The following is a 27,167-nucleotide window of genomic DNA, read 5'->3' as shown; positions in this document are numbered from 1 at the left end:
ATTCATTGGGGTTTGGCAAATTTCCTAAAAATAAAACCCAGTTTCAGCACTCTGTTTACCTCTCTGGGTCTCTGGTATATCTTGCTTTATTGCTATGTCAGTGATGTGCTCTAAAGATATTTTTAAAATATTTTCTCCTGATTTTTTTCGTTGTTTTGTCATGTTTTCTGGTTTCAATCAAGTTTTCTCTTTCCTCTTAAATCATAATTTCCTATGCCTCCTCACTGATTAAATGAGTCTCAGCACTTTAGGAAAAAGACAGATAGTCTGAAACCAAGAAGTCAATACTTAGGCCCCAAAGATGTTCTTATATTTAGACTTACAGTTAGATGTTCTTATGTTCAGTAGTAAAGCAACAAGTTAGATAGTTGAGTTTTGTTGAATGAAAAAGGAGTTCTTCAAAATATTGGAGGCTGAGGGTTGGACAGCCTGACCAGTGGTTAGGTGAATTATATGTCTGAGACTCGGGTTTGTAGCACTAGTGATAGCCAGCATGGAGCCAAGGGTCGGGAAGTGGCATCGAGAGACCAATAGGCTCAGAATAAGCCAAGAAAATAAAACCCTACGAATTGCATTAATTGTAGATTTTTCTCCAGAGGTTCAGGAAAAACAGAGGCTAAAACCAAAAGAGCAGGCAGGATAATTTATACCTTAATTGGTGGTGGTCAGAAGCCAGCAGGTTGCCCAGTGGCCAAAGAGCACAAGAGGCACATAGTTAGAGGCCTCCGAGGATCAAGGCCAAGTACTCACATATAGACTGTGGACCCCTATCCCAAGGGTGTACAGTTTGTTGAACTTTCACGTACCAGAAACCACACTGAGGAAGGGGAAAGGAGGAGGTATATCCCTGAAAGGAAACAACAGTTCTGGTAAGAAATTTGAAACTTCAGTTTGGTTGAATATGTATACGAAAGCTTAAAAAACAAATAAAAAATGCTGTTTTACAGAGAGGGAGATGAACCATGAGAAACTATGGACTCCGGGAAAGAAACTGAGGGTTTTAGAGGGGAGGTGGGTGGGGGAATGGGCTAGCCTGGTGAAGGGTATTAAGGAGGGCACATATTGCACCGAGCACTGGGTGTTATATGCTAACAATGAATCATGGAACACTACATCAAAAGCTAATGATGTATCGTATGGTGAATAACATATCATAATAAAAAAATTAAATTAAAAAAACCTGCTGTTTTAAGTTGGCAGATACTGGAACACTTCTAATTGGGATATCAAGTTTCCACCACCCAATGGGGTGGGAGGTGGACAAGGATGCCTCACATGGAAGTGTTCTTTCTTATGTAGGAAAAGAGAGAAAATTATAATTATTGCAAATTTCACAATATTGTGCTTACATTTCAAACCTCAGTATATAAGTAAAGTAATTTGGTTAATTAATTAATTGCTTTAAATGATGTATGGTAATTATATTAGGAAACCTAAGTTAACCTGGTTCCTTTAAAACTTACCATTAAAAAGATACATTTTTGCTAATGGCCTGAGATTTGGCAACTAAATGGTTTTAGGAATGGAAATGGACTGCTCCAAAGTTCTATAGCCATCAAACAGAGTAATAGCTTTTGGGTGGAGAGATAATACTATACCCCAACAAAACTCTGGTCCTCATTTTAAAACTGAATGGAAAGGACTAAGGCACTAAATTAGCTGAAGTAAGACAAATTGACCATGTATTTCAAAATGACTCAGCCTAAGAGTACAGTTAGTTCTTGCAATGTTTGAGGAAGAGAAAAAAATACTTACCAAGCAGGGAACTCAAATAGTTCTTACTCAAATACGATCTATTTCATTTAAGGTCTGGATCCATTTAGATAAAATGAGGGAACCATATTTTCTTCCAGTCCCATTTCTACAGAATTGAATTTTTAAACAAAAAGATGGTATTATCAGTATATAATGAAATGCAATTAATATTTTGCTTGAAAGGACTTTCCAGGTAAATAAACTGCAGTTAGGAAATGTGACTTCATATTGTGGGGATTCAGAACATTTTGGTCACTATAAGCATATGTATCAAACTTACTCCAGATTTAATCTTCTTTTTTTTTTTTTTAAGATTTTGTTTATTTATTTGACAGATAGAGACAGCCAGCGAAAGAGGGAACACAAGCAGGGGGAGTGGGAGAGGAAGAAGCAGGCTCCCAGCGGAGGAGCCTGATGTGGGGCTCGATCCCAGAGCACCGGGATCACGCCCTGAGCCAAAGGCAGACGCTTAACCGCTGCGCCACCCAGGCGCCCCCAGATTTAATCTTCTAACCTTACATCCTATCTAACCATTATTTATCATACATTTAGGCAATGCAGACAGAGCAAGGAGGGAGATAATGGTTGCTACCTTCATGCAGCTTACAGTTTAAGAAGTATAGGCTGCGTGTCAAAAAGGAAAGAACCAGAAAAGGAAGAAGGCAGACTTAATGAATAAAAGACAAGGAAGGGAGAAAGAAGAAACTCACAGAAAAAGTTTAGCTCCTCAGAAATCAAGGCTGTTGGTTGAGTCAGTTTGTTCAGTCATATGGTCAGAGGCACAGTTGGTTAAGCAGCTGACTCTTGGTTTCGGCTCAGGTCATTATCTCAGGGTCCTGGGGTCTTGGGATCGATTCGGGGCTCAATCTCACGACCTTGAGATCATGACCTAAGCCAAAATCAAAAGTTGGATGCTTAACCAACTGAGGGACCCAGGCACCCCCTAAAATTTCCAAATTGTTAAATTAAAATATAACTATTAGAAGAGGCCCACGTTAAACAAAATAGTTAGAAGTACACATTTTAGTAATTTGTTAAAAGATTATGATTATTAGCTGGTACTATAAGGGCATAAAAGGGAGGTGTAAGAAGACCCAAGACAGAGAATTGAAGAATCTATTAGTTTATTAATAACAAATAGATGAGGGTGGACCAGTTTGACTAAGAAATTTAGATCACTAGTTAAGAGCTGGACTCCCCAAAGAAACACAGGCTGTTTCTTGTTGTGTGAGAGAGAAAAAGCAGAATTATCCACTTAAGGGAGCACCAGGGCCCATCTCCTGACAATACAGCCATACCATGGAATATTGTGAGCACAGAGAAAACCAATAAAGAAATGAATGAGAACATAAGAATTCCAGTGGTGAAAATGTGGGGGAGGAAACAGCATTCCATGCTTATTAATGAATTATACATGTTTTTGTTGTCCTTCACTATCCCGATAGCATATTTCTATTTCCATGGATGATGAAGTAAAAGTGCCTTAAATACCAGAACAAGGTTTTAAAGTAGCTTAAACAAAGAACTGCCAGTGTTTGGTCATAGATTGGATTAGGTTCTGTGATGTCTCATATTAAAGAGAAGATCTTTGGGCTTACTTCATCTAACTGGAATGCAAAGGAAGCCCTCTGAAGTCAGCAATGCTACAGTGGTGCTAAAGGCAATGTCTATAGTGATTCCTACTTCCATGAGAGCTTAGGAAGTGAAAGGATCAAAAAATAACTAGGAGCTATGATAGCACAGTCCAGATAAGTTTACCAGAAATACAGCATGCATGCAATATTGAAAAAAAAAAAATCTAAGTTCCACATTGAACCTCTGAGTTGACAGTTCTCACAGACTAACCTCAAGGGAGCATCTTGTTCCTCTTGCTTTTCCCTTCCATAATAGAAAGAAAGAAAGAAAGAAAGAAAGAAAGAAAGAAAGAAAGAAAGAAAGAAAAGAAAAGAAAAGAAAAGAAAGAAAGAAAGAAAGAAAGAAAGAAAGAAAGAAAGAAAGAAAGAAAGAAAGAAAGAAAGAAAGAAGGTGGGAGGGAAGGAGGAAGGAAGAAAGAAAGGAAGGGAGAGAAAGAGAGAAAGGGGGGAGGGAGGGAGAAGAAGGAAGGAAGGAATATTAGCTATTTTACACCAAGACTTCAATGTGAGAATAACTTTTTAAAGTTTTTAGTTTAATTTAGTTAGTTAACATAAGTGTAATATAGTTTCAGGTGTACAATATAGTGATTCAACAATTCCATACACCACCTGGTGCTCATCAAAATAAGTGCCCTCCTTAATCAGTTCTCTATAATTAAGAATCTGTTTCTTGGTTTGTCTCTCTCTCTCCCTCCCTCTCTTTCTCTCTTTCTTTTCTCCCCTGTGCTTATTTGTTTTGTTTCTTAAATTCCACATATGAATGAAATCATATGGTATTTGTCTTTCTCTGACTGACTTATTTCCCTTAGCATTATACTCTCTAGCTCCACCATGTCATTGCAAATGGCAAGATTTCATTTTTTATGGCTGAATAGTATTCCATTGTGTATAAGTGTGTGTGTGTGTGTGTGTGTGTGTGTGTACTACATCTTCTTTATCTATTCATCAATCAGTGGACACTTGGGCTACTTCCATAATTTGACTATTGTAAATAATGTTGCTATAACATAGGGGTACATGTATCCCTTTGAACTAGTGGGTTTTTTAGGTTTTGTTTTGTTTTTTGTTTTTTTGAGTGAATACCCAGTAGTGTGATTGCTGGATCATAAGGTTGTTCTATTTTTAACTTTTTGAGGAACGTCCATACTGTTTTCTAGAGTGGCTTCACCAGCTTGCATTCCCACCAACAGTGCAAGGGGGTTCTTTTTTCTCTGCATCCTTGCCAATATCTGTTTTTTCCTGTGTTGCTAATTTTAGTTAGCATTCTGACAGGTGTGAGGTGGTATCTTCTTACAGTTTTGATTTACATTTCTCTGATGATAAGTGATGATGAGCATCTTTTCACGTGTCTGTTGGTCATCTGTATGTCTTCTTTGGAGAGTTGTCTGTTTATGTCTTCTTACTTTTTAACTGGATTATTTGTTTTTCGGGGTGTTTTATATTTTGGATACTAAGCCTTTATTGGATATGTCATTTGCAAATATCTTCTCCTATGCCACAGGTTGCTTTTCAGTTTTGTTGATTGTTTCCTTTGCTGTGCAGAAGCTTTTTATTTTAATGTAGTTTTGCTTTGTTTCTCTTGCCTCAGGAAACATACCTAGAAAAAAGTTGCTATAGCTGATGCCAGAGAAGTTACTGTCTGTTCTCTTCCAGGGTTTCTATGGTTTCAGGTCTTACATTGAGGTCTTTAATCCATTTTGAATTTATTTTTGTTTGATGTAAGAAAGGCGTCCAGTTTCATTGTCTTGCATGTTGTTGTTCAGTTTTCCCAACACCATTTGTTGGAAAGACTTTTTCCCATTGGATACACTTTCCTGCTTTGATGAAGATTAATTTACCACATAGTTGTGGGTTTATTTCTGGGTTTTCTATTCTATTCCATTGATTTATGTGTCTCTTTTTGTGCCACTACTATACTGTTTTGATCACTACAGCTTTGTAATACAACTCGAAGTCCAGAATTGTGATGCCTCAAGCTTTGCTTTTCTTTTTCAAGATTGCTTTGGCTATTTGGGGTTTTTTGTGGTACTGTAGAAATTTTAGGAATGTTTGTTCTAGTTCTGTGAAAAATGCTGTTGGTATTTTGATAGGGATTGCATTAAATGTGTAGATTGCTTCATGTAGTATAAACATTTTAACAATGATTGTTCTTCCAATGTGTGAGCATAGAATGTCTTTCCATTTCTTTGTGTCATCTTCAGTTTCTTTCATCAGTGTTTTATAGTTTTCAGAATACAGGTCTTTTTTTGTCTTTTTTTTTCTTTTTTTTTAATAATAATAATTTTTTATTATATTATGTTAGTCACCATACAGTACATCCCTAGTTTTTTGATGTAAAGTTCCATGATTCATTACTTGCGTATAACACCCAGTGCACCATGCAATACGTGCCCTCCTTACTACCCATCACCAGCCTATCAGAATACAGGTCTTTCATCTCTTTGGTTAGGTTTATTCCTAGGTATCTTATCATTTTGGTGCAATTGTAATTGGGATTGTTTTCTTAATTTCTCTTTCTGCTGTTTCATTATTAGTGTATAGAAATGCAATAGATTTCTGTTAATTGATTTTGTATTCTGTGACTTTACTGAATTTGTTTATCAGTTCTAGCAGGGTTGTTTTTTTTTTTAAGATTTTATTTATTTATTTATTTGAGAAAGAGAGTGAGCAAGAGAGCACAAGCAGGGGAGAAGCAGATTCGGGGAGCCTGATGCGGGGCTCAATCCCAGGACCCTGGGGTCATGACCTGAGCCTAAGGCAGATGCTTAACCGACTGAGACACCTAGGTGCCCCTTTTCTAGCAGTTTTTTGGTGAATTCTTTCGGATTTTCTATGTAGAGTATCATGTCATTCACAAATAGTGAAAGTTTTGCTTCTTCCTTATCAATTTGGATGACTTTTGTTTTTTTTTTGTTGTCTGATTGCTATGGCTAGGATTTCCAGTCAATGTGACAGTAACTTTTTAATGAGAATGCTATTATCCCCCATCTCTCCCATTTATCTGGCTCTAGTTTCATGATCATTTATGTCTAAAACTTGGGCAAATGTTGATTTGCTCTGAAATACTTAATAGCTTTTTTGTAAAAGAGTTACAGGTAAGTCCTGAACTTACTTCTTTTTAATTTTTTTTAAAATTTTTTAAAGATTTTATTTATTTATTAGACAGAGACAGAAACAGCCAGCGAGAGAGGGAACACAAGCAGGGGGAGTGGGAGAGGAAGAAGCAGGCTCATAGCGGAGGAGCCTGATGTGGGGCTCGATCCCATAACACCAGGATCACGCCCTGAGCCGAAGGCAGAGGCTTAACCGCTGTGCCACCCAGGCACCCCCGTGAACTTACTTCTTAAAGAAGTTATGCAAATCCACTCTTTCACCATCCCTCACATTAAGTGAAATCTTTATATAACTGGAACATCTCAAATGAAACAATACAATGAGTTTGTCATATTTCCTTCCAGTAACTCTAGTAAGAGAGAACAGCCTTTATTGCTGTTGCTCCATTTATAATAAAAGATACATGGCTATATAAACACTTTATAGTCTGCGCTTTGCAACTTAAATCCATATAGGTAAAAGGTCCTCAGTGGAGGTCAGGATATGGAAAGATTTTATTAATTCAAATTTTGCTTGTTTAGAAGTGTGATAAGTTAGACTCATTGTATGCCATTATTATGAACATATTTACTGAACAAAGTATTATATTGAAATATAAAGGAAAAAAATACTAAACTGAAAAGGACTCATGAGATTTTTAAACATTTATGTATACTGTTTTCTCCTAATTAAATGCAATTAATGTTATTTACTCACTCATTTCACAAACAAATTAGGGCATTATAATTGGATGTCATTTCAGAATATTTAATTTCCACAACCTTCAGACTTTGTTTATAACTTATTTAAAACCCCCGTTTTTTTTGTACTATGTGATTGATTGTTCAATATAATTGAAAGATTCTAAAATTTTTAAGAGAATATAAATTAGTAAATTTTCCATATTATACTAGCTTTTAAAAAATGGTCTCCTTTTCCATAAACTAATGGCCATGTATCTTGGTCTGTATTAGTCTAACAGGCCAACATGTCTCCCCAGCCCACCTGTATCTTTATCTTTGTCATGTCAGTTAGACACTGCTAGGATGGTAGGACCACCCCGTAGTGATTGTCTGAGCTTTCTGCCTGCCTATCCTGACTTCTTCCTCCTTTGGTACCCATATCGCCTTTAGGAAACCTTAGGAAACTTCTTCCATTTATAGTTTAGGAAACTTCTTCCATTTATAGTTCATGTGGATTATGGTGTCTTTACTTGGACTCTTCAGAAAGCAGAACCTGAGACAAATGTCTTATGTGCCACTACATTATTAGGATGTGCAGTCCCAGGGACAAGCAGGAAAGGAAGGAGAACTAATATAAGAATGCGCTATCAAGCTGTCCTCCAAGAAACCATTTAAACAGTGATCTTAGGAGAGTGTCTCCTGGAGGAGAAAACAGAAAGAATTTATCCATCAGCTTCCATTTCTTTTAGGTCAAAGGTTTGCCCAAGGTTACATAACAAGAATGATGGGTCAAAAATTCAAATTCAGGAAGTCTGGCTCTAGAGCCCAAGCTCTTAGCCTCTTCACGAGATGCTCTTCGGAATGTTAGTCAATGATAGGAATGAAGAATAAAATAGAAGCAAGGATAGGAGGTAGGGGATGTTGTGGGGGGTGGGTGAGGCAGGACAGGATTTGGAATTTTTGATTGACCTGGGAAGGCTTCATTGAGGTGATACTTGAGCAAAAACCTGTAAAACAAGCAGCTCTCTTGACATGAGAAGAAATGCAAATAACCTGAAATGATGTCTTTGAGGAACAATGAGGTAAATATGGCAACAGTAGCATGAGTAGGGGGGAGAGCAGCGGGAGATAAGACCAGAGAGAAAAGATGAGATACAGATTCTGCAGAGCCTTGTATGCCATTTTAAAACATTTGGCTCTTAGTAAAATGGGAAGCCACTGGAGAGTTTGGAACAGAGGAATCAGAGGAATGATGTGCTCTGACTTAAGCATTAGTAAGATCATTATGATAATGGAGTAGAAAGTGGCTAAGGTGGAAGTAGGAATAAGTAGTTAGAAGGCTTTTGCCATTTGTAGGTGAGAGAAACTAGTGGACCAGGGTGGTGGAGGTGATGAAGAGTAGATGGGTCGTAGATATATTTTGAAAGTGGAAGCAGGTTTTGCTGATGGATTAGGTTAAAAATAAATAAATAAATAAATAAATAGTCCCTATATTGGGACATTTAAATAGACATTTTAACTCATGGGACAAAGAAGAAATCATGACAAACATTTTAAAAGGAAATACTGTATTTAGAATCAAAGCAAATTGTGTGAGATGCAGCTAGATTGTACTTGAAGGAAATGTTTAACCTTAAATACTTAAATTGCAAAAGAGGAGAGGCTAAAAATTAATTTTATAAGCTTCCAATTTGAAAGGTTAGGAAAATAATAGCAAAATGAACTCAAAGAATTAGAAGGAAGGAAATAGGAATTACAAAAACAGAAATTGTTACAGTATGTGATACATACAAAACAGAATCAACAAAGTCAAAAATTGGTTGCTTTGAAAACATTAATAAAATGGATATACCTGGCCACACTGATTAAGAAAGAAATAGTAAAGGTAAATAATATTAAAAAAAAGGAAAGATACAAATACAGATACTGAGAGATTAAGAAGATAATAAGGATATTATAAGTAACTTTATGCTAATAAATATTATAATTTAGATAAATAGTCAAGTTCGCACACTTACGTAACTTAGAATGGAATCAAGAAGAAACAGAAAGCCTGAATAATCCAATAATCGTAGAAGAAATAGAATCAATAGTTAAAATCTTCCCACAAAGAGAACAACAATACTAAACAGTTTTATTGGCAAATTCTACCAAATGTATAAGAAGCCGAGTATTTCAGAATATAAAGAAGCAGCAACACTTTCTAACTCATTTCATGAGTGTGGGATAAACTTAATACCAACCCTGACATGATTCGTATAAGAAAATTGCACTTTAATTTCATTTCAAAAATCCTAAAGAAAATATTAGCAAGTTTAATTCAACAATCTATAAAAAAAATACAATTTCCAAAGAAGAATAACAAGGTGGGGAGAGTTGCCTATCAAATATCAAAACTTGTTAAATATAAAGGTATTGTAATCACTGTGGCCCTGTGGCACTGTACAGGGTAGGAAAATCAACAATTGAAGAGAAAACAACGCATAGAAACAGATGCACACTTATATGGAATTGTGATATTTTACAGGATGGTCATTGCAGATTAGTTGGGGATTAATTGCTGCCAGGACAATTGTTTTTGCAGATAGAAAAAAATGAAAAAATTGAGATCTTGCCTAACGACATCATCTCTGATCATCTGTTCCCCCATTTACGCTTCTTCCACAAACGTTTATTTTTGTGACTGGCCATACCATCCACCCAGTTGCTCAAACTACAAATCTGGGAGCCATTAATCCTTCCCTCTCTTTATCCCCAAGATGCCATGTTCTGTTAATCCTTAAGTCTTGTACATACACTCTGCCCTGTCCTTTTACCTTTCCTTTACTGCCCTAATTCCTACTGAGGCGTCAGCTCCACTACATGGCATTTCTAAGTTAGGTTCTCTTCCTATGTCATCCCATCACACCCAGTACTCTGTTGCTATTAGACTTATACTATTGTAATTGCCAGTTTATTTCTAGTTAAGTTTCTGAAGATCTGCTGGAAACTCCTTGTGGAAAAGTATTCTGTCTTGTTCAGTTTTATTTCCAGTGCCTACCACTGTGCCTGGAATATAGTAAACCATCAATCAATATTTAGAAAATGCATGAATTAATAAATAAATGAATGGAAGATACACAGTAAGAGTGAGTTCTGTGACTGAAACAGGAAATTTGTCTAAGTTCTTTTGTCATCTCATTCTGGTTTTTGGAGAGTTCCTCAAATGTATTCTTTGCCAAAAGATCTAGTTTAAGATAATACTATTTTAGGCTATGATACCACTTTTCATACATTCTTCACATTGAGTAAAGATACTTCACATACAAGCAAGAACCATCGTAAGTTAATTCAGTTTTATCATTTTAGAATGATGATTCTCTAAGAGGAACTAAGTCTTTTATGTTGTAACACAACACAGGTTTTACAAACATTTTAAAAACTACTAATCTTAAAATTCTTCCTTTTTAGTTAAATAAAACATCAATTAGAATTGTCTGGAACATCTTAGATGCCCAATACATTTTTTGATGCATGAATGAAAAATTAAAAGTATAAGTTTTGTGTTTAATATTTTTTATATGTAGAAATGACTCTTCTTAATAATCATCACATTCTTTGTCATTTCTTTCTGAAGGAGTTTGATTGGCCAATAGAAGGACTGCTTATTCCAAACAGTCCTCCCATGAGGAAATCCATCTGTAAGACCCCGGAGCTGTGTGTCCCTGTGAGGCTCAGAGTTTTGCGGAACGGAGACAAGAATAAAAATAGAGCCTTTGTTATAATTGGTCCATACGTCTCACCTGGACGGAAAATGCAGTAAGAACACTTTGCTCATACTTCTTGTTTCTAATTTCTACAAATTTTTGTCTTCATTATGGATGCGTTTCTGAAAGGATTCTGTGTTTATTTTTAAAAAGGGCTCCCGGGGCACCTGGGTGGTTCTGTTGGTTATTACCAACTCTTGATTTTGGCCCTAGTCATGATCTCAGGGTTGTGGGGTCCTGGGATTGAGCCCCGCCTCATGCTCTGCTCTCAGTGGGGAGTCTGCTTGAGATTCTCTCTCTCTCCCTCTCCCTTAGCTCCTCCCTCTGCTCACTCTCTCTCTCTAATAAATAAATAAATCTTTAAAATAAATAAATTAATAAATAAAAAGGGCTCCCATGTTGATATTTGGAGATAAAAAGAAAGACTGAGATTTAATTAAAACTTGTCAGGAACTTAATTTTAGCTCTTCTGATTGAGGCTAAGCACAGGAGAAAATAATGAGTTAGAAATAGGTCATTCTGGAGGAGGAGTTAAGATGGCGGAGGAGTAGGAGACACCGTTTTCAGCCGGTCCCCTGAGTCGAGCTGGATAGGTACCAGACCAGCCTAAACAACCACGGAACCAGCCTGAGACGCAGGAAGATGCATCTGGATCTCTACAAATGAACATCTCCAGCGCTGAGTATTGAGGTACGAAGCGGGGAGCCATGAAACTGTGCCCAGATATTGGAAGATAAACGGAAGGGGGAGGGAGCCGCCGTGTTCGGGCGCCGGGAAGCGGTAGCCACCTGCATGGGGGAGCGGGCGGGCTCGTGGTCGGCACCCGCAAAACAGCAGACTGAGACCGGGAGCCGGGTGCGCGCGCCACCAGGCATCTCGCGGAACCCCGGAATCCCGGTGTGCTCACTGGATCTAGAGTGAGACCGGGAGATCCGGGAGCGCGCGCGGGGCGGCTGGCGGCTGGCGGCATTAGAAACACAAAGGACAGAGACGCGCCGGCCCTGGAAGTGAGGGCAGGGACGCTGGGTGTGGGGCGCACATCCCGGGACGCTGCAGGGTTGAGCAGCACCAACAGAAACAGAGTTAAAGTGGCCAGAACATTAGTAGAGAACGGGCCGCAATCCCTCTGTTCTGTGACAGAGGCTGAAATTCAGCCGCTGCTGCTCTGACTCTCAGAAGAGGCACAGCAAACCGCCAGGGAAAGCCGCCAGAGAACAAAAGCCTGGAAATACCGGCTCAGGGAGTGCCCATCCCCATCCCCCCTCGCAGGGGACACGGAGACTCTACCCAAACATGGCTGCCTGAGTATCGGCGGGGCAGGCCCCTCCCCCAGAACACAGAAGGCAGACTGAAAAATCAAGAAGCCCACAACCCGGGCGCCTGGGTGGCGCAGTCATTGAGCGCCTGTCTTCGGCTTAGGGCGTGATCCCGGCGTTCCAGAAAGGAGTCCCTCATCGGGCTCCTCCGCTGGGAGCCTGCTTCTTCCTCTCCCACTCCCTGCTTGTGTTCCCTCTCTCGCTGGTTGGATGCCACATAAATAAATAAATAAAATCTTTAAAGAAGAAGCCCACATCCCTCAGATCCCTATAAAACAAGGGGCACGGCCTGGGACCCAGTCAATAATTTGGGCTCTGGACAACCCCGCAACCTCTCCTCATCAGAATGACAAGAAGGAGAAGCCCCCCCCCCCCCAGCAAAGAAAAGACAGTGAGTCTGTGGCCTCTGCCACAGAAATAATGGATATGGATGTAACCAAAGTATCAGAAATGGAATTCAGAGTAACAATGGTCAAAATGATGAGTAGAATTGAAAAAACTATTAACGAAAAGGTTACTGAGAATATAGAATCCCTAAGGACAGAAATGAGAGCGAATCTGACAGAAATTAAAAATTCTATGAGCCAAATGCAGGCAAAACTAGAGGCTCTGACGGCCAGGGTCGCAGAAGCAGAGGAACGGGTTAGTGAATTGGAGGATGGGTTAATAGAGGAAAAAATGAAAATAGAAGATGGTCTTAAAAAAATCCACGCCCACGAATGCGGGTTACGGGAGATTACTGACTCAATGAAAAGATCCAATGTTAGAATCATCGGCATCCCTGAGGGGGTGGAGAAAAACAGAGGTCTAGAAGAGATATTTGAACAAATTGTAGCTGAAAACTTCCCTAATCTAGCGAGGGAAACAAACATTCGTGTCCAAGAGTCAGAGAGGACCCCTCCCAAGCTCAACCACGACAAACCTACGCCACGTCACGTCATAGTGCAATTCGCAAATATTAGATGCAAGGATACAGTATTGAAAGCGGCCAGGGCAAAGAAATTTCTCACGTACCAAGGCAAAGGCATCAGAATTACGTCAGACCTGTCTACACAGACCTGGAATGAGAGAAAGGGTTGGGGGAGCATATTTAAAGCTCTTTCAGAGAAAAACATGCAGCCAAGGATCCTTTATCTAGCAAGGCTGTCATTCAGAATTGATGGAGAAATAAAGACATTTCAGAATCGCCAGTCACTAACCAATTTTGTAACCACGAAACCAGCCCTACAGGAGATATTATGGGGGGTTCTGTAAAAGTAAAAAGGCCCCAAGAGTGATACAGAACAGAAAGTCACAGCCAATACAAACAAAGACTTTACTGGCAACATGGCATCATTAAAATCATATCTCTCAGTACTCAGTCTTAATGTTAATGGCTTAAATTCTCCCATAAATGCCACAGGGTTGCAGATTAGATAAAAAGACATGACCCATCCATTTGCTGTCTACAAGAGACTCATTTCGAACCCAAAGATGCATTCAGACTGAGAGTAAGGGGATGGAGTACCATCTTTCACGCAAATGGACCTCAAAAGAAAGCTGGGGTAGCAATTCTCATATCAGATAAATTGGATTTTAAACTACAGACTATAGTTAGAGACGCAGAAGGGCACTATATTATTCTTAAGGGAAGTATTCAACAAGTGGATATGACAATTATAAATATATATGCCCCCAACAGGGGAGCAGCAAGATACATAAGCCAACTCTTAACCAGAATAAAGAGACATATAAATAAAAATACATTAATAGTAGGGGACCTCAACACTCCACTATCAGAAATAGACAGAACACCCTGGCAAAAACTAAGCAAAGAATCAAAGGCTTTGAATGCCATACTCGACAAGTTGGACCTCATAGATATATATAGAACACTACACCCCAGAACCAAAGAATACTCATTCTATTCTAATGCCCATGGAACATTCTCAAGAATAGACCATGTTCTGGGACACAAAACAGGTCTCAACCGATACCAAAAGATTGAAATTATCCCCTGCATATTCTCAGACCACAACGCTCTGAAATTGGAACTCAACCACAAGGAAAAATTTGGAAGAAACTCAAACACTTGGAGACTAAGAACCATCCTGCTCAGGAATGACTCGATAAACCAGGAAATCAAAAATCAACTTAAACAATTTATGGAGACCAATGAGAATGAAAATACAACAGTCCAAAACCTATGGGATACTGCAAAGGCAGTCCTGAGGGGGAAATACATAGCCATCCAAGCCTCACTCAAAAGAATAGAAAAATCTAAAATGCAGTTTTTATATTCTCACCTCAAGAAGCTGGAACAGCAACAGAGGGACAGGCCTAATCCACGCACGAGGAAGCAGTTGACCAAAATTAGAGCTGAAATCAATCAAGTAGAAACCAGGAGTACAGTGGAGCAGATCAACAGGACTAGAAGTTGGTTCTTTGAGAGAATCAATAAAATTGACAGACCACTGGCAAGACTTATCCAAAAGAAAAGAGAAAGGACCCAGATTATTAAAATTATGAATGAAAAAGGAGAGGTCACGACGAACACCATTGAAATTGGAAGGATTATTAGAAATTTTTATCAACAGCTATATGCCAATAAACTAATCAATCTGGAAGAGATGGAATCCTTCCTGGAAACCTATAAACTACCAAGATTGAAACCAGAAAAAATTGATTCCTTAAACAGGCCAATTAATTATGAAGAGATCGAGTCAGTGATAAACAACCTTCCAAATAACAAAACTCCAGGCCCGGACGGTTTTCCTGGGGAATTCTACCAAACATTCAAAGAAGAAATAATACCTATTCTCCTAAAGCTATTTCAAAAAATAGAAACAGAAGGAAAGCTTCCAAACTCATTCTATGAGGCCAATATTACCTTGATCCCCAAACCAGGCAAAGACCCCCTCAAAAAGGAGAATTACAGACCGATCTCCCTAATGAATATGGATGCCAAAATCCTCAACAAGATACTTGCTAATAGAATCCAACTGTACATTAAAAGGATTATCCATCACGATCAAGTGGGATTCATACCTGGGATGCAAGCGTGGTTCAATATTTGCAAATCAATCAGCGTGATACATCATATCAACACGAAAAGACTCAGGAACCATATGATCCTGTCAATCGATGCCGAAAAAGCATTTGACAAAATACAGCATCCTTTCCTGATTAAAACCCTTCAGAGTGTAGGAATAGAAGGTACATTTCTCAATCTCATAAAAGCCATCTATGAAAAGCCTACTGCAAATATTATTCTCAATGGGGAAAAGCTGGAAGCCTTTCCCTTAAGATCAGGAACTCGACAAGGATGCCCATTCTCGCCACTATTATTCAACATAGTACTAGAAGTCCTTGCAACAGCAATCAGATGACAAAAAGGGATCAAAGGTATTCAAATCGGCAAAGAAGAAGTCAAAATGTCTCTCTTTGCAAATGACATGATACTCTATATGGAAAACCCAAAAGAAGCCACTCCCAAACTATTAGAAGTTATAGAGCAATTCAGTCACGTGGCGGGATACAAAATCAATGCTCAGAAATCAGTTGCATTTCCATACATGAATAACGAGACCGAAGAAAGAGAAATTAGGGAATCCATCCCATTTACAATAGCACCAAAAACCATACGTTACCTTGGAATTAACTTAACCAGAGACGTAAAGGACCTATATTCTAGAAACTATAAATCACTCTTGAAAGACATTGAGGAAGACATAAAAAGATGGAAAGATATTCCATGCTCATGGATCGGAAGAATTAACATAGTTAAAATGTCCATGCTACCCAGAGCAATCTACACTTTCAATGCTATCCCGATCAAAATACCGAGGACATTTTTCAAAGAACTGGAACAAACAGTCCGTAAATTTGTGTGGAAACAGAAAAGACCCCGAATCTCCAAGGAACTGTTGAAAAGGAAAAACAAAGCTGGGGGCATCACAATGCCGGATTTCGAGCTGTACTACAAAGCTGTGATCACAAAGACAGCATGGTACTGGCACAAAAACAGACACATAGACCAATGGAACAGAATAGAGAACCCAGAAATGGACCCTCGGCTCTTTGGGCAACTAATATTTGATAAAGCAGGAAAAAACATCCGGTGGGAAAAAGACAGTCTCTTCAATAAATGGTGCTGGGAAAATTGGACAGCTACATGCAAAAGAATGAAACTTGACCACTCTCTCACACCATACACAAAGATAAACTCCAAATGGATGAAAGACCTCGATGTGAGACAGGAATCCATCAAAATTCTAGAGGAGAACATAGGCAACAACCTCTACATTGGCCAAAGCAACCTTTTTCATGACACATCCCCAAAGGCAAGAGAAACAAAAGATAAAATGAATTTATGGGACTTCATCAAGATTAAAAGTTTCTGCACAGCCAAGGAAACAGTCAAAAAAACTAAGAGGCAGCCCACAGAATGGGAGAATATATTTGCAAATGACACTACAGATAAAGGACTGGTATCCAAGATCTACAAAGAACTTCTCAAACTCAATACACGAGAAACAAATAAACAAATCAAAAAACGGGCAGAAGATATGAACAGACACTTTTCCAATGAAGACATACAAATGACTAACAGACACATGAAAAAATGTTCAAAATCATTAGCCATCAGGGAAATTCAAATCAAAACCACACTGAGATACCACCTTATGCCAGTTAGAATGGCAAAAATAGACAAGGCAAGAAACAACAATTGTTGGAGAGGATGTGGAGAAAGGGGATCCCTCCTACATTTTTGGTGGGAATGCAAGTTGGTACAGCCACTCTGGAAAACAGTGTGGAGGTCCCTTAAAAAGTTAAAAATTGAGCTACCCTATGATCCAGCCATTGCACTACTGGGTGTTTACCCCAAAGATACAGACGTAGTAAAGAGAAGGGCCATATGCACCCCAATGTTCATAGCAGCAATGTCCACAATAGCTAAATCGTGGAAGGAGCCGAGATGCCCTTCAACAGATGACTGGATTAAGAAGTTGTGGTCCATATATACAATGGAATATTACTCAGCAATCAGAAAGAACGAGTTCTCAACATTTGCTACAACATGGACGGCACTGGAGGAGATAATGCTAAGTGAAATAAGTCAAGCAGAGAAAGACAACTATCATATGATTTCTCTCATCTATGGAACATAAGAACTAGGATGATTGGTAGGGGAAGAAAGGGATAAAGAAAAGGGGGGTAATCAGAAGGGGGAATGAAACATGAGAGACTATGGACTATGAGAAACAAACTGAGGACCTCAGAGGGGAGGGGGGTGGGGGAATGGGATAGACTGGTGATGGGTAGTAAGGAGGGCACGTATTGCATGGTGCACTGGGTGTTATACACAACTAATGAATCATCGAGCCTTACATCGGAAACCGGGGATGTACTGTATGGTGACTAATATAATATAATAAAAAATCATTAAAAAAAAAAAAGAAATAGGTAATTCTGATCAAAAAAAGTTCTGAGATCAATGTCTATTTTGAATTAGCATTTTTGTTAAGTTTTGTTAATGTATTTCAAAATAACTGAGTTCATAAATTGCTTCTTATATATAATTGTGTAATTCCTTTTTAAATTATTATTGTACATTATTATTTACATTAAGATCTTTGGCATATTTAACAAGCAAATATAGTTCTCAAAATACAATTTCATATAATTTATTTCTCTGCTTTGGAATAACATTTTAAAAGGTTATCATTCTAGAAAAACATCAATCTGCACTTTAGCATATGTTATAAAATTGGAAAAAAATCTACCCACACAGCCAATATTTCTCCAACATCGGAGAAAAATCACTTGCTGTATTTTCATTACATTTTATGACAAAAGAAATCATAGACCAGTGCAAAGCTGTGATGTAAAGAATGAGTTAAATACATTGTTTCTCATATTATTAACAGTGATGTTACCTCCTGACCTTTCTTTTGAGATGTTTAGAATATTTGAGGCTGCTGATAATCGTTTAATATTACTTTCTTCACATTGATTAAATATACTTCATACATCGCTGAACAATGAGTAACATTCAGATCGGCTGTCCACTGAACTGCCTGTAAAGATGATAAAGTAAAAAATTAATCTTCAAAGTAAAGTCAAGCCTGAAATTGAAATCTTTGACGCATACATTTCATAATTAGCTCATTCTGCTAGATGTAAAATGTGAGGGTAATGTCCTTAAAGTAGCATATGACTTTTTTAACATCCAAAGTTAACAAATAATTTTTGTACTTTCCTACATTTATTTTTTTACACTATACCTTTCACTGGGGTTCAAAATTATATACGGATTTTATCTTTTCACATTAATGTTTTAAAATACATAGTTCAATCAGGTAATCCAAACATAATTTGAGAGATTTGTTAATTTGGACAACTATTCCAGCAGAAAGTATGTGAAACCCTCTGTTATGCTCATGGAACGGTGTGCCCTAATTAATCAAATATTCACTTTGTTCACTACATGAATTAATTACTCCCCCAAAATTAAAGTACACTGGCATACACTTGACATTAAACTCTTCTAAATTACATTGATTTTTCTTGGTTGTTTCTGACAATTTTCTCCAGGATCATCAATACTGCTGTTTGCCCCAGAGCTGTATGTAAATACCGGTTAACAGAAGGTGCAGATGGAGAGTTTTGGCTAACATTACTGGGCAGCCGCATCGCCCAGCTCCAGAAGACACTTTGTGTTCTGTATGAATGGCACCCCAGAGTTGTGCAAAGTAGGAGTCCTGCTGTGCTACTTTTCATATATCCAAGCTAAATATTTTCTCTTTCAGAAGAAATAAAATGCTAATGACATGTAGGGGTACATTATTTGTATTAACCTGTTTTTAAGAAGAAAGATGGTTGGGCTATTTCGTGTCTTTCAAGCAAAATCAAGCTAGATGATGAAATATAGATCCGTTTTAACCAAGTCCTATCCTGGTAGCATGCTGTCCTTTAGTGATTTAATAATTCATTCTAGACAGTTTTGAGGGAAATTTGTTGTTGCTGGTTCCTCTATCTACAAAGCCAAAGGAAGATCAAATATTTGTTTGTGACTTAGTTGATCATTACTCTTGGTGAGTAACAAGATCTTGTCAGTTAATCTTGAATAGTGGCTGTCCAATTCAAATAAATTAAAACCATTGTGACTTTCAGGTGAATTTCATCTCTCAGAATAGCAAGTTGAACAAGGAGAATTTTATAAGTGGTATTTTAAGGAATTGTAAGAGGAAAGGCTCAATTTGAAGCTATGTGATAAAATTAATATTTTTAGATAATTTTAATGAGTAAGTTATTGGCAAGTTATGATACTGGCCTCACTCAAGCACCTTAATATAGCTTTTAAGGCCCTTTGTGAATTGTTCTTGCATATTTTTCTAGCTCTATCTCTTACCAACACTCTCTCCAATTCCCACTCGTAAGCCGCTGCCACTCCCCGACACCTTCCATCTGCCTTAAAATAATAAAGGTGTTGCAAGATTGAGTTTGGACTTCATTTCTAGATGTTGACCCCGAACTTGACACTTCTCTACCCACCCCTGAATTTGCTGTAACTTCTGTTTTCTCCATTGCTCTGATCACCATGGGCTTTTCCTCAGCATAACTCCTACCACTCTGTGTTGTGATTATCTGCTTATGCTTCCACCCATGAGACAGGGATGATGTGTTATTCATCCATATATGTGCTTTCTGCTATGGTCTGGTCATGGGACAGTGTGTCCTCATTAATCACGTACTAAGCCATTTTATTTACCAGAGGATATAGGGCCCACACTAGGTCCTAAATTAATGCTTATTGAATTTGTTCATTCATTTATTTATTTATGATTAACTACACTTGATTACCATATTTTGTGAATGAATGAATGAATAACTATATTTGACCACTATTTCTTTCATTCAATAAAATATAGAGATTCTAAAAATATACCAGATAGTTTTCTTTTTTTTTTTTTTAAAGATTTTATTTATTTATTTGACAGATAGAGAGAGACAGCCAGCGAGAGAGAGAACACAAGTAGAGGGAGTGGGAGAGGAAGAAGCAGGCTCCCAACACAGCAGGGAGCCTGATGCCGGGCTCTATCCCAGGACCCTGGGATCACGCCCTGAGCGGAAGGCAGACGCTTAACGACTGAGCCACCCAGGCACCCCTACCAGATAGTTTTCTAACTTGAAAATTTGAGCAGATGCATATTCCAATTAAGCATTTTTTTCTATGACTATCATTGATCACTTTCCAGTTTTAAAATATTTAGGTTTGGATTGATAACCTAAATAATATATGAATAAACATATGAATATAAACAGTATATGAACATCACAGGCAAAATGAATGTAAACTCTGCATTTTCTTTAAAACTGATAAATTCATACCTCAGAGTGTCCAGCATATTTAGAAGAGGATTAAAATACCGAAAATTCATTTTCTTACATAAATTGTTCATAGTAAAAATGTTTATAAACTTAATTTAATTGTGATAGTTTTTGAAATCCTTTTTTTAAACTTTTTAAAAATTAAAAAAAAATTTATTTATTCATTTATTTTTAGAGAGAGGGAGGAGAATGGAGGAGGGGGCAGAGAGGAAGGGAGTGAGAGAATCCCAAGCAGACCCTGTGCTGAGCGTGGAGACCTAACCAGGGCTCGATCTAAGGACCCTGAGATCACCACCTCAGCCAAAATCAAGAGTCCGATGATTAACCGACTGAGCCACCCAGGCACCCTGAAATCATTTTTTGAAGAAGTCATATTATTTTAGGACAAATTATGATAAATTAAAACCTCATGATTTTTCACATATTTAATTGATAACATATGCTGACATATCAGTCAAATCTTGGATCATTTGTTTCAGAAATGTTGACGTTGAAAGGAAAAAGGATGTGAAAAACCACATTACTAAATATTTTGAAACAGAAACAATCCAGACTGAATTTCACCAACTTTTGGAGAGGTAAATACTTACTATCTTAAATGCAAAGGTATTTTCCATTCTAGTGCCTGAATAATTATGTATAACACATAATACAAAATACATACGTACGTGCATAAGAGGGTTGTTGTTAATACAATGATTCTGGAGTTTTTAATCTGTGAAATATATAAACTATGTAAGTTTATGATAGCAGTGCTAATTAATAAGTTTTTGCCCCAAATGTCAAGGGCTGGCAATTTCCCCTAGCTTCTGAACTGCCAACTCTGTAAATATACATTATTCCTATTTAAAAAATATTTCACAATTGTACAGCACTTTTCTTCGGTTTACAGTTGTTTGAATCGAAATCAGTAGTTATCTACTTTAAACTAAATTTTAAATGTCATCAACCCATATCATATTTGTGATATATGTTGTAATTGTCTTTTGAATAATATTTTCCTATCAAAAAAAGAATTGTTCTCATAGAATTTGATAACTACTTAAAGGTAAAGCACCAGGTAAAACATTTTTTACAAAATATGTCTTGTTGAATATGAGGGAGCAATCTTACTGAACGTAAGGAAAATTATGCTAATTTTTATTTAATAATTCACTTCAGACAGTTTTGATGGTCTTTTCTTGGTGGTGGTGGTTCTTCCACCTCCAAAGCCAAAGGAAGATCTAGCAGTATAACAAGCATTATTTTAAAACAGTAAATATGGAATTTTTTTTGTTGATACTTAAAGGTGCAGGCAACATGGAGTATTGGAAATACCAATGAATTAAGAGTCAAGGGGATTGATTTTAACCCCAGGTTTGTCATTAACTAACTGGAAAATTTCGGCAGAGCACTCCCCTTCTCTGAGTCCCAGTTTCCTCTTTGTTAAACAGGACTGGATGAAGATCTAAGAGGAAAGCAGAAAAGAATTTGTTCTTTTCAGTATCTCTTGTGTTCATGTCATGTGCATAACTGGATATTCTTCTGGAGATTAAAAACGGGTGGGGGGCAAGACATTCTTTGCTCTCAGGAAACTCCTAACTTGTTGGGAAGACAGTTTGCTTAGTGAAACAGTCAGAAAGCCACAGAGGGCGGTATATAATTGTGCAGAAGTAAAAATAATTAAGGAACCATTTTAGAGATGACCAGGAAGGAGGAAGAACCTGGTGAGGGGCAGCTGTTAGGGAAGTCCACATGGAGAAGAAAGAAAATGAGAGAGATATAAAAAGACAGAGATACAAAGCAAGAAGATAAAGAAAAGAAGAAAGCATGTATCCATAGCTTCTGTATATTTTGCCACTGTTCTGAAAAAACGAGAAGGATGTGGTGGGGCTCCTGGGATGGGTGTCCTGGCGAGTGATTGAAGGAAGGAAGTCCCCACTCTTACAGAGCTGTAGCCATCTGCAGACCTGGGAGACATACTTGCTTCCTGCTACCCCTGCCCTTTTCTCCCAGGGCAACCTAGGTTGTATTGAAATACAGCCCTCAAGGTACCAGCTGCACCTGCCACTCCTCTTCCACTCTAGTCCTGACAGAGCACAGAGATAAGACTCTACTTTTCTGGCTCCCTGTAAATCTGAATAGGCCACGTTGTTGCCAGTCCTAACTCCTGGTGTGAGTCAAAGGATCTTATTTCTAGGACCTTTGCCTCCACATGACAGAGAAATCCTGGACCGCTTCCTCAGCACCTTAGCCTCAGTCCCCTCACCCTGTAGATCAACTATCTCATTATTCTATGACGATGGCCTCTCGGGCGGAGGGGGGCAGGTGCATTCATTGTTGTGAAGGACTCAGATTTAGGTTTGAATTTCAGCTTTCCTACTTGCTAGCTGTGTAATCTTGGGCAAGGGAATTAACCTCCAGGCTCAGTTTCCTCATCTGTAAAATGGGCCTCTCAGGAATGATGTGAGAATTAAGAGTAGCCATGAAATGCTTGCAGTGCTTGATCCATTGTGATAGTGTGTTGCTGACTGTTTATGTGTCAGGTGCTTTACAGATATCCACACATTCACTCTGTAAAATATCACTGTGAGATAAGTACTACTATATCTGTCTTCTACTGATGGGGCAAATGAAGCTCAGAGAAATTAAGGGACTTTTTCAAGGTTACACGACCAGAACAGGAGGGCTAGAATTTGAACCCAGGCAATCTCACTCCAGAGTCCACATTCCTCCTTAGGCACTTTAACAGCCAATTCTTTTCTTCTCTCTCCATTTTTGTTAACTGGCATATGAACAAGTTACAGGAATTAAATAGAAAGGAAAAAGCTTATTCCAGTCCTCTCTAGCCCACCTACATGGGCCAATTAAATTCAGCACTATTAAAACCAGGGTTTCAAAAGGAAGGCAGACTTACCAACCACCCATTCCTTCTATTCTCCCACTCATCGTCCTAAAACAGGATATTCCCATTGTCCAAATATTCTCCAGGAAAATGTGAGTAGGAGCAGATATGATAATCCTAACTCTTCTTAGGTCATGCTATAACTGCCTGGACCCACAAAGATACCCATTTAGGGAAAGTAGAAGGAATCAGGTTGGGTCTTTGGGCAGCAAAGAAAGAGAATCAGGCACATCTTGTGACTGGGGGCTCAATCTTCTTATGGTTCCTTCCCACTCCCTCCCCATCAACTCCTTTGGTCCACCAGCTTCCAGAGCTGTGACACAAGAGACAGAGACTTAGTTCCCTTTGGCTTATTTCCTTCTAAGACCTCTCAGAGAAATGGAGGGCCTAATTATTTGCTCAATTGCTTTATCCTGTCTAAGGAAATGAAATTGAGAAATATTCTTCATACAGTTTAGCCTTCCTGATCAGCATAAAGTCACTTCTAATTCACTTACTATAGACAGTACGTTCTAATGTAAAATATAGTTAGCAAGAATCCTTCACTTTCCTTGTTCCAAAGGCGGGATCCTCTGAACAGTCTTCTCAATGGCCCCATCACATTCCTTTACCCCTCCCTTCTCTTCCCCCACAATTCGGTCTCCTCACCACTCTCTTAAGCTGGCTCTGTAACTACCAGACTCTCCTACTTCAGTCCATCTTCCACCTGTCCCACAGCTAACTTTCTAACGAGCAGATCTGATAACACCACACCTTTACTCTCCTACCTTCAGTGACTTCCTGCTGTTTATGGGATAGAGGCCCAGTTTTCTTAGTCTGGTATCTTACGTGCTTTCCATGAGTTCCTGTCTTCTTTTCCAGCTTCATCTGGCTCCTACTCCTGTCCATACACTCGGGTCCAGTCATACAAAATTTCTCTAGGTCCTAATCCTTCTTGACCAACTCCTATTCATCTGAAAAGGCCCAACCCAAATGTCACTTCCTTTGATAAGGGTTCCCTTGAGGAATTCATCATTTTGTTTTTCTTGTGTTCAAAGCACCCTGGCCAGGTGCTTATGACAGCACCCACTCCTGCATATTATACTTCAGTTGCTGATCTGTCTCTCCCCAGATGAGATGGGGAGCTCCTCAGGGAACAAGAAAACATTATCATTCATTTTGATATCCGCAGGGCAGGCCAAATGCTTGTTTGGGGCCTGGGGGTGGAAATCACTGTTGAATGCTTAACCAGGCTAAAAATTCCCATTTGAAAGGGAGTTAAAAGGCTATGGAGATCACTTCTAGTGGAGGGAGATGAGAAACTGCTTGGTGATGGATATAACTCTAGGGAGAGAATAGAACTGAACAGAAAAAGCCAAGAAAAGTGTTTTAGGTGGAAGGAAGAGCATGAGCAAAGGCACAAAAGTAGAAAGTGTACGGCATATTGAAGAATGAAAAATCAATAATGATATGCCTACTTATTTGTTGATCAGGCCTGGCACTGTGCTAACCACTTTTCAAAATCAGCCTTTAATCCTCAGTAAAACCCTGGAAGATAAGAAATTGAGGCTTAGAGAGGTTAAGTAATTTGCCCAAGTCCCACAGTTTGGACAGGGGGAATGAGACTCTAAAGGGGTCTGATGAGCTCCAGGGCCCACCTCTGGATGGTCTCACAGGTCTGCAGCAGGAGTGGGCCTTGATGGTACAGACCCTTGATTTCTCATATTTTTTCTCTTCTCTGCTGGAAACCTTCTATCTACAAGCTCAATTTTTGTGTCTTTTATTACAGGTGCACTGAAATTTTAAATTTACCTTCTGCAGCTCGGAGATTGTTCAATGAAAAGGGAAAGGAAATCTTTGCCCTAAGAGACCTTCAAAGGGATGAACTGGTAAAGACATGAATGTGAAACTGGAAATATGAGTATACACATACAACTAAAAGACAAATGTTTTAAAATACAAGACTTCAAACACTCCTTCCCCCCTATTTTCTCTCAGAGTTAGCCTTACTCAGCAACCCTCAGAAAGTCATACTAATAGCTGGCTGTTGAGAGTTACTGTCAGGCATGATTTTCAGGGCTTTCTAAGAATGAGCTCATTTAAGGCTCAGCACCACCCCATGAGATGGATGCTCTTATGATCCTCGCTTTAGAAATGAGGGTGGAAACCAGACAAGACCAGATCATTAACCACTTGTGATTTCTGTCTCCTACTCTGAAAGAAGTAGATCATCTCCTCTTTTTGAGGCCTTCAAAATATCATTAGTGATTTCTTACTAAGTGATAATTTCACTCTTTCAGAAAAAAAAATATATCTATTGTTTTACAGAGCCTATTTGGGTGGCTAGAGATAACTGAGAAGGACTTGAGCAGCCAACCCTTTCTCCCATTTATGGAATTTGAGGTGTCAGCTCAAAAAGAAAACTTGCCTGACCCATGCCTGAAATTCTTTGAACAGAGAACCGAGCTTGCACTGTATTATCAGAACTCATCCCAGGTTCTGAATGTAAAGACCCCTTGAGCGAGTCTTAAACCATAGTACCAATGATCAGTATCGGAAGCAGCATGGCAGAGGGGAAAGTCTGTGCTCTTGGAATTGGGGAGATCTCTTTTGAATTCTAACACTATCACTTCCCAGGTTTTAGTTTGTTGGTTTTTAGGTTTTTTTTTCTCTGCTTTTGCTGCTGTGTTAATTCACTGTTATTTTAGAAAGAATTCAAGGTAGATTGCATTAAAACATAGGATACAAAAGGAGAAATCTAATGTAAAGATAAGTAGATGAGGCCGCCAAAGTGAAGGGAGTGTGAGAGAAAGGAAGATAAGATGGAGCTGGGAGTGAGTGTTACAAGATCCTGCGTATTTGCTAGAAACAAACTTACCACTGTTCTGAGCAGCCACCCCAGAGACCGGAACATCAACAGTTACATGGTCAAGCGTGTCCAGAGGAAAAAAGTAAGCCTGTTGTTCAAACAGAAGAAATTTTTGAGAAAGTTTTCCCCAAGTCGTCATACAGGGGGTGTGTATAATCACCAGTGTGGGGCCACGGAAAAGCACCGAGTGACATTTTTTCTTTCTACTGAGTGGTCTCAATATATATCACTCTATTTTTTCTTACTTCAGAGAAATACGAATTCATTTAAGAAATAAATATAAGCAGCGTGAAGAACAGGTATCATCCATAATCTCAGCATCTAGAAATAGCCACATTAACATATTACAAGTTCATTTATACCAGTGGGTTTGTCAAACTTCTGTAAAAGGTCAGTTAGTAAATATTTACAGACCATATGATCTCTAATGAAACATCAGCTCTTGCCATTGTAAGCACAAAAGCAGTCACAGACAGCATGTAAATGAATGGGCATAACTGGGTTCTAATAAAACTCTATTTACACAAACAGGCAGCAGCCCAGATTTGGGCCTCAGCCATAGTTTACAAAGCCCTAATTTATACCTACCTCCCCTTCCTTCCTCCCTCCTCTTCTCCCTCCCTCCTTTCCTTATTTTCTTCTTTCTTTCCTTCCTTTAAAAAATTGTTTTATAAAACTTTATTTTGAAAAAAATTATAGATTCACAGGAAGGTGCAAAGGTAGTATGAAGAAGTGCTTTTTTTTTTTTTTTTGTATAAAACCCTTGTGATCCTTCAAAGTTGTTACGTTTATCAACAGTTTTTTTTTTTTTTTATCACTATTAGTCTTGATATTA

The 27,167-nt window shown here is 38.5% G+C and overlaps 1 protein-coding gene across 1 annotated transcript in view; it reads left to right on the top strand.

Annotated features, from left to right (window-relative positions):
• Positions 1-27,167, top strand: part of DCDC1 (doublecortin domain containing 1) — a 415,749-nt gene that overhangs the window by 343,386 nt on the left and 45,196 nt on the right. Inside the window, exons 22-23 of the mRNA XM_057317241.1 lie at positions 10,782-10,963; positions 25,253-25,352. Of these exons, the coding sequence (XP_057173224.1) occupies positions 10,782-10,963; positions 25,253-25,352 (282 nt within the window). The remainder of the gene's footprint in view (positions 1-10,781; positions 10,964-25,252; positions 25,353-27,167) is intronic.

This window comes from Ursus arctos, unplaced genomic scaffold (assembly GCF_023065955.2).
Source record: "Ursus arctos isolate Adak ecotype North America unplaced genomic scaffold, UrsArc2.0 scaffold_23, whole genome shotgun sequence".
Taxonomy (NCBI): Eukaryota; Metazoa; Chordata; class Mammalia; order Carnivora; family Ursidae; genus Ursus; species Ursus arctos.
This window is presented reverse-complemented; position numbering and strand designations above follow the sequence as displayed.